Genomic DNA, 7,854 nt, shown 5'->3' with positions numbered 1-7,854 from the left:
AGGGATTCCAGTCATAAAGTGCAAATTAATTCTCCAATCTAAGTTACACTTGCCCTTTAATATGTCTCCACCCAATGTGTCTTTAGCTTTGCTAGAAGATTGGGCAATGCGACAGGAATAAGAATCGCTAAGTAGCGCAGGTAGAAGCGCAAAGCGGTGCGACAAATAGCGGCAGCGCTCAACATTCTGTCCCCGCCCCATTGGGGTGTGTCCCCGCGTAGCCACGCCCCCAGCGAGCCAAACTCCTGAGCCCGGAGTGGGTGCCGGAGAGAAGCGCTGAGGGATCGGAGCGATGTCTGTGCCGGGGGCGGCCTGCCTGCTGCTGCTGGTTCCGCTGGGCTTGGTGCTGGCCCAGGAGCTGCCAACCAATGGGGTGAATGGATTCAGCCTGCACCCCCCCTACTTCAACCTGGCGGAGGGCACCAGGATCTCAGCCTCGGCCACCTGCGGGGAAGGGCCGGACGGGCGCCCCATGGAGGATCTGTACTGCAAGCTGGTGGGGGGGCCCGTCTCCGGGGATCCGAGTCAGACTATCCAGGTACCCACCTCCCCTGGCACTGCCCCTTGTTTCCTGGCACTTACCCCCTTTATTCCTACCCCTGGCACTGCCCCTTGTTTCCTGGCACTTACCCCCTTTATTCCTCCCCCTGGCACTGCCCCTTGTTTCCTGGCACTTACCCCCTTTATTCCTACCCCTGGCACTGCCCCTTGTTTCCTGGCACTTACCCCCTTTATTCCTACCCCTGGCACTGCCCCTTGTTTCCTGGCACTTACCCCCTTTATTCCTCCCCCTGGCACTGCCCCTTGTTTCCTGGCACTTACCCCCTTTATTCCTACCCCTGGCACTGCCCCTTGTTTCCTGGCACTTACCCCCTTTATTCCTACCCCTGGCACTGCCCCTTGTTTCCTGGCACTTACTGCCCCTCAGCCTTTGTTCCCTGGCAGTTACCCCCTTTATTCCTCCCCCTGGCACTAACTCTTGGCACTGCCCCTTGTTACCTGGCACTTACTGCCCCTCAGCCTTTATTCCCTGGCAGTTACCCCCTTTATTCTTACCCCTGGCACTGCCCCTTGTTACCTGGCACTTACTGCCCCTCAGCCTTTATTCCCTGGCAGTTACCCCCTTTATTCTTACCCCTGGCACTGCCCCTTGTTTCCTGGCACTTACTGCCCCTCAGCCTTTATTCCCTGGCAGTTGCCCCCTTTATTCTTACCCCTGGCACTAACTCTTGGCACTGCCCCTTGTTTCCTGGCACTTACTGCCCCTCAGCCTTTATTCCCTGGCAGTTACCCCCTTTATTCTTACCCCATGGCATTTCTGATTAGCCCCTGCTTCCCTACACCCAGCACTGCCCTGGCACTGCCAACCCTTACCCCCCTCACCCCATGGCAATGCCTTTTACTCTAGGCCTCTCCAGTCTCTTCCTGTGCCCACCTTACTGCCATACTGTATGCCCTGATACCCCCTGCCCTTGGCAGTGCCCATTTACCCCCTAGCACTGCCCCTCACCCTTACCCACACAATGTATTCATTGGCATTACCCCTCTTAGCAACTGTGACTGCTCACACTGCGTCACTGTCCTTTCCTCTGGCTGTGCCCTCGGCCCCTGGCACTGCCCCTTTACCCCCTGCCCTCTAACTCAGCCGCTGCCCCTTTCTATGAACCCTTCCAACCACAAACCCTGACAATCACCCCCTGGCACTGCCCCCTCACCCCCTGCTCTGTTACCCGGGCTGGCACTGTTCCTCCCCTTCTGCCAGTCTGCCCTCTCTGCCCCGCCCTTGCACCATTCCCCTGCCCCCACACCGTTTGCCCATATCCTCTTTAATAACCCCATTCCCCCCCCAGTGTGCAGGGGCACCGGGGTAGAACTATAAAGGAAGCAGGGGGCCCGGGGTAAATGGGGGTGTCGGATCCCCACACATCACTAGGGCCCAGCAAGTCCCGGTTCCAGCCGTGTATGGGAATGTGAGCAGTGAAGGAATTTGTGCCCCGGGGGGGGCAGTTGTATTTACTGTGACATTAGCCCTCCCAGGTGCAGATAATGCCCTTGTGGTATTCACGACCCAGGGGCACTAACTTATCCCCCCCCCCAGTCCCATAGTGTGTCCTAGAGAGGTGAGATCAGTGGCATCTCCAATACTGTATCCCCCTTGGGGGTGATGTAGAATAGAGCGTTCCATTGTGGCCCCAGGTGAGGGGCAATGACGAGATGCTTAACCCCTTGTTACCCCCACAGCAGCAGGAAGGATTTATTGCTGAGAATCTTAATGATCTGTAAATCCTTGTGCACTTGTTATTCCCATTTCCAGCCCCATTCGGCGAAGGCCTAGATATAGGCTCTAGGTTATATACAGCTGCCGTTAAACTACAATTCCCAGCATCCTCTGCTAGCAGGACATTCATGTTTTACTAGTAATTACACTGGAAGGCTGTAGAACAAAACAAAAAAAATAAGACCAACTGCAAATGGCCATAGAATGCCCTTGCCTGCTGTGCTGCCACATTAATTAACCCCCGAATCACTCGACCAGGAAGTAGATCCTGATTGCTCTGCCAATCCCATTATTCTTGGGTCACGCTGCTGTTAACCGTGTCACTGCCAATGTCCCTTTATTTGTTAACCCTTCGCCTGCTGTGTTTACAGGTAGGGGCATGTGTGTGGCTACTAATCACAAAGGCCCCCCCCCTGCCCGCCCCACGGTTTGTTTAGCCCAAGCAGCCATGTGATGGATTCTTCCTGCCCAGTCACTTGTGTGTGTGTTCAAAGCCTCTGATTTGGCTAATTGCTCTTGGGCCCCTTATCTGGGCTCCTTTGAAGGGAGATAAGTGGCCGAATGGCCCTGGCGGGGCAGTTTGCAGTTAAGTGGCCCCAGCGGGATGTAATCAGGCCTGGGAAGCTGAGATTTAACCCCTTTCCTTGCCGACCCCCAAATGTGCCGCAGCACTCAACCAAAATGAGCCCCATCCCTTGGGAGTTTATTGGGGTGCTGCTGCTCCCCCCTTAAATCAGTAGCCTAAAACATGATGAATTCTCCTGCATACCCACACTGGGGGGGGGGGGGGTGTCGTTAAGTAAAGGGTTAAATCTTATTGATCCAGCTGTGTGCCCCCGAGGGATCCAACTGCACCTTTTGTTCCGCCGGAGCAGCTTTGTAGTTACCCCGGGAACTCAACACCTTTCCCCATTGAATTCATTGAGCCGCAGACTGCAACGGTTTGTGTGCCGCCAAGCAGGGTGTGGGTTTGGCAGAGAGAATGGGGCAACTGTATGCAGCATGGGGGGGGGGAATTTGCTTAGGTGGGGTAAAGTAAAACTGAAGGATAGTGGCGCTTGGGGCATTTTGGCTGCTGCCGCCCCAGTGGAGAACAGAGAATGTGTACTAAATGAATTTTTTGTTACTTTTTGGTGTAGGGTAAATGTTTGTCTGGAGATTTTCTGCTGTAGGGGAACAAGTGACCCCAGTTTTACACCAATTTTATATTAACACCCCTACCCTTGTTGCCAAGCGTGGTTATTGCCCCGCCGCAGGCTGTACTGCGCACCCCCAGCTATAGCCGGGCACCCCCCCCCCCCCGCGGGAGAATTCCATCTCTTGCTCTCAATAATCTCTCCCTAAAAATTCCTTCTCGGGTGCCAGAGAGCCCCTCCCTGCTCTCGTGGCTCGGCCTACGTGGGGCAATTATTTCCCGCCAGTGTATTTCAGCCGACAGAGAAACGCCCCAAAACTCACCTGGCAGTTCTGGTAACGGCCCCTTTTCAGCCCCAAACTGCCTAGTGGGGCGTTTGCTTTATATAACTGTTTATATAACTGTAGGTGCCAGCCTGCCGCTTTAAATACAGACCTAAATGCTCAGGGCTAATAAGATGCACGCTGCAGACTGCAGAGGAGTAAGTGCTGCCATGTAGAATGTGTGTTAAAGAAATGGGAATTGGCAGTTTAGAGGGTGAGAAATAGATGTGTCTCTGGTCTTAAAGGGGAGAGGGGGCAATTCTACTTGTAACCAGGGCTGGATTTTCTATATCGGCACCAGAGGGCACGTGCTAAGGGAGCGTGCCTATATAAATCCTTCCCTATATATAACCACTACCCATGACTCCTCCTACTAAATCATATAATATATAACCGCTACCTCCTACTGAATCATATTATCTATAACCGCTACCTGTGACTCCTCCTACCTACCCATGACTCCTCCTACTAAATCATATTATCTATAACCGCTACCAGTGACTCCTCCTACCTACCTGTGACTCCTCCTACTGAATTATGTAACCCTTGTGACTATGAAGTCAGTATCCCATGAAGCTAGCACTCTGGAGGGCAGGGGGATTAGAAGTTTCTGGGATTAGTGTTTAGCCAGCCAAGGCGTTTCCCCCCACTGACCCCCTTGACGCCGTCTGTCTGTCTCTGTCTGTCTCTCTATGTGACCTCACCTTGCAGAAATGCTCATTAAAAGAAGTTGATGATGTGAGACCTGCATCCCAAACTCTTCATTATCTGCCCCTAAACATGTTCAGTCATCAGTCAATCAACCCCAAGCTCCTCCCCCTCTGCTTATGTACTAAACTTACCCCCTCTCTGAACCCCCCCCCAATGCTTCTGTCCTGTCCCCCCAACTAACCCCTTGTCCCTTTTACCCCCCAGGGACAATACTGTGACATCTGCATGGCCAACAACCGAGAGAAGTCTCACCCCATCTCCAACGCCATCGATGGCACTGAGCGCTGGTGGCAAAGCCCCCCGCTGTCACGCGGGTTCGAGTACAACCAAGTCAACGTCACTTTGGAACTCGGACAGGTTGGTGTTATTTCTTTATCTCCATTCAAACAGGTCGCTGCTTTATTTTTATTTTAATCAAGGCCTGCAGGGCTGTGTAGAAACCAGTGCAGTCTGCAGCATCCCTATTCTGACTATCTTGCTAGTAATGTATTTATATATAATCCGCTGCAGTCTGCAGTGCTCTGTATCCGCAGCGACTCCCATTCACTGGACCCTGGGCCCCGGGAGTCTCGCTCTGCCAGAGAATGGGGATCGTTACGGTTGCTCGGAGACTCTTTGTGGCCGTCTCTTTCTCTGCCAAAAAGGAATTCTCATTGATCGAGTGACCTCCCACCGACAGTAAGGGGGTCCCTAATGCTAATGATTGTTCTGCTGCGGCCGAAGAGGAGGAGGAGGAGGAGACTGAGTCCCAAAAAGAGTGTTGTTATTGTGCACAATCACTCCCTTCCCCCAACTCACATTCACACACTCGCACTCACACTCACTATATGATTCATTGAGTGTCGGCTTGAGCATAGGGGTGCCGCTTCACCCCATTAATACCGGCCACGTATTGAATCCAATAATTAGCAATTAATTGAAATGCACACTGCATGGCTTCATATAAAGCAGTTTAGTCTGCAGCATGCATCTAAATGAATTGCTAATTAGCCGGGCAGGATGTGTATTTAATATGTGGCCGGTATTAAAGGGGTGAGGTGGCACCCGTACTTGTGTAACACAATTGGGCTCAGGTTCTACGGAGGGTTCTGGTCACATCCGGGCGCAGCTGACGCACTTGGTTCTGCGCTGCGGCTCTGGGTCGTTGCATTTGGTTCTGTGATTTCATTTATTAGTGGGTCCCCCTGTAATTGGGTCCAGCTGATCTATATAAAGGTCTAGTATATTAGAAAGGGGCCACTTTACCAGGGTAGGAAAGGGTTAACACGGCAGGGTGGGGGCATTAATAAAAAAAGAGCCATAGGGCGAAGACACACGGGGTGTTTAGTTGCTGCGACTTATCGCTCGGAAGATCGCTACAGTTAGCAATGCAGCCAAACCTGCAGCCCTGTTGCTGTTGTTGAACTGAAACTCCCAGCACCCTCTGGTTACAGCTCTAGTTCAGCTACTTGGCATTAAATTTAGATGCATAATGCATGGCTACATGGAAATCCCCACAGGCTGCAGCATGCAGCTACAGTATGGTTGGTCTGATGCATGTTGGGGGATTAAAGGAGTCCGGTGCTGTTCTAAATGTATTAGAAATGACAGGAATATTTGTCCCAGCATCCTTAGCAGGTCAGGATTCAGTAATATGAAGGAGATGACAATGAGAGAGAGTGCTGTTGTGTGATCAGTATCTTCATTGGCTGGAAGTGCAGGGTCTCTGGCTATTGGCTCACTGCCCAGTAACCACTTTATCTGGCTGTTGGAGGATGCTGGGAATCGTAGTTTAAGGACAGTTGACTGATACCTGTGTATGTTGAATGGCTCACCTGGGCTCCAGAGATGACTTCAGAGTTTTCTAGTGCCGGTGGCTAATGTGCCGGCTTGTTGGCTTGGCCTCCCCCCCCCATTAGGTTTATACAGGTAGGGGGGACTCTGGAATGTCTTTGTTTCCTGTGCGGGGAATGTGTGTGGAATTCTACTTATCCCGGAATCAGTCTGTACCTGCTCAGTCTGTTCTGCATCCGGAGAGACTTCCAGCAACAGCCTCTGTTATCTCAGTCCCCTCTCGTATCCCCCCCTGTATCCCCCCCCCGGTGTAACCCCCTGGCGTATCCCCCCTGTATCCCCCTGGCATATTCCCCCTGTATCCCCCTGGCATATTCCCCCTGTATCCCCCTGGCATATTCCCCCTGTATCCCCCTGGCATATTCCCCCCTGTATCCCCCTGGCATGTATTCCCCCTGTATCCCCCTGGCGTATTCCCCCCTGTGTATCCCCCTGGCGTATTCCCCCCTGTGTATCCCCCTGGCGTATTCCCCCCCTGTGTATCCCCCTGGCATATTCCCCCCTGTGTATCCCCCAGGCATGTATCCCCCTGGCATATTCCCCCCTATGTATCCCCCTGGCATATTCCCCCCTGTGTATCCCCCTGGCATGTATCCCCCTGGCATATTCCCCCCTGTATCCCCCTGGCATGTATTCCCCCCTATTTCCCCCTGTATCCCCCTGGCGTATTCCCCCCTGTGTATCCCCCTGGCGTATTCCCCCCTGTGTATCCCCCTGGCATATTCCCCCCCTGTGTATCCCCCTGGCGTATTCCCCCTGGCGTATTCCCCCCTGTGTACCCCCCTGTGTATCCCCCTGGCATATTCCCCCTGGCATGTATCCCCCTGGCATATTCCCCCCTATTCCCCCCTGTGTATCCCCCTGGCATGTATCCCCCTGGCATATTCCCCCCTATTCCCCCCTGTGTATCCCCCTGGTATATTCCCCCCCTGTGTATCCCCCTGGCATGTATCCCCCTGGCATATTCCCCCCTATTTCCCCCTGTATCCCCCTGGTGTATTCCCCCCCTGTGTATCCCCCTGGCATATTCCCCTCTGTATCCCCCTGTGTATTCCCCTCTGTATCCCCATGGTGTAATCCCCTCTGTGTATCACCCTGGCATATTCCCCCTGTATCCCCCTGGCATGTATCCCCCTGGCATATTCCCCCCTATTTCCCCCTGGCGTATTCCCCCCCCGTGTACCCCCCTGGCATATTCCCCTTTGTATCCCCCTGGTGTAATTCCCTCTGTGTATCCCCCTGGCATATTCCCCCCCTGTGTATCCCCCTGGCATATTCCCCCTGTGTATCCCCCTGGCATATCCCCCGCTATCTGCCTCTAATGCCCCATTTCCCCAGAGCAGACTTACATTGCCCCCACTGGGATTGGTTAAACATTACAGAAGTACATGGCACAGATGTGCCCGACGCCAGGAAACTCGAGGGGTTAAGAGGGCATTTCTCACATACCATCTCCTCTCGTTGCCCCTGGGGGCTCCTATAGTTGCCTCTTTGGGACAATGAGCAGGTAGAAGGAATGTTTAAGCTGGGGCTCGGTGCCAAGGAATAGTGACTCCCTATGATGGAATCTTTTC

At 53.3% G+C, this 7,854-nt stretch overlaps 1 protein-coding gene across 3 annotated transcripts in view; it reads left to right on the top strand.

Annotated features, from left to right (window-relative positions):
- The first annotated feature begins 242 nt into the window (after positions 1-242).
- Positions 243-7,854, top strand: part of lama5 (laminin subunit alpha 5) — an 83,880-nt gene continuing 76,268 nt past the window's right edge. For all 3 annotated transcript variants that reach the window (XM_018097871.2, XM_012952648.3, XM_012952647.3), the window contains exons 1-2: positions 243-538; positions 4,652-4,804. In XM_018097871.2, the coding sequence (XP_017953360.2) occupies positions 293-538; positions 4,652-4,804 (399 nt within the window). In that variant the 5' untranslated portion in view covers positions 243-292. The remainder of the gene's footprint in view (positions 539-4,651; positions 4,805-7,854) is intronic.

The sequence above is a fragment of the Xenopus tropicalis genome, chromosome 10, assembly GCF_000004195.4.
Source record: "Xenopus tropicalis strain Nigerian chromosome 10, UCB_Xtro_10.0, whole genome shotgun sequence".
NCBI classification, from domain to species: domain Eukaryota; kingdom Metazoa; phylum Chordata; class Amphibia; order Anura; family Pipidae; genus Xenopus; species Xenopus tropicalis.
The sequence above is the reverse complement of the archived record's forward strand: the minus strand, read 5'-3'. Positions and strand labels throughout refer to the sequence as shown.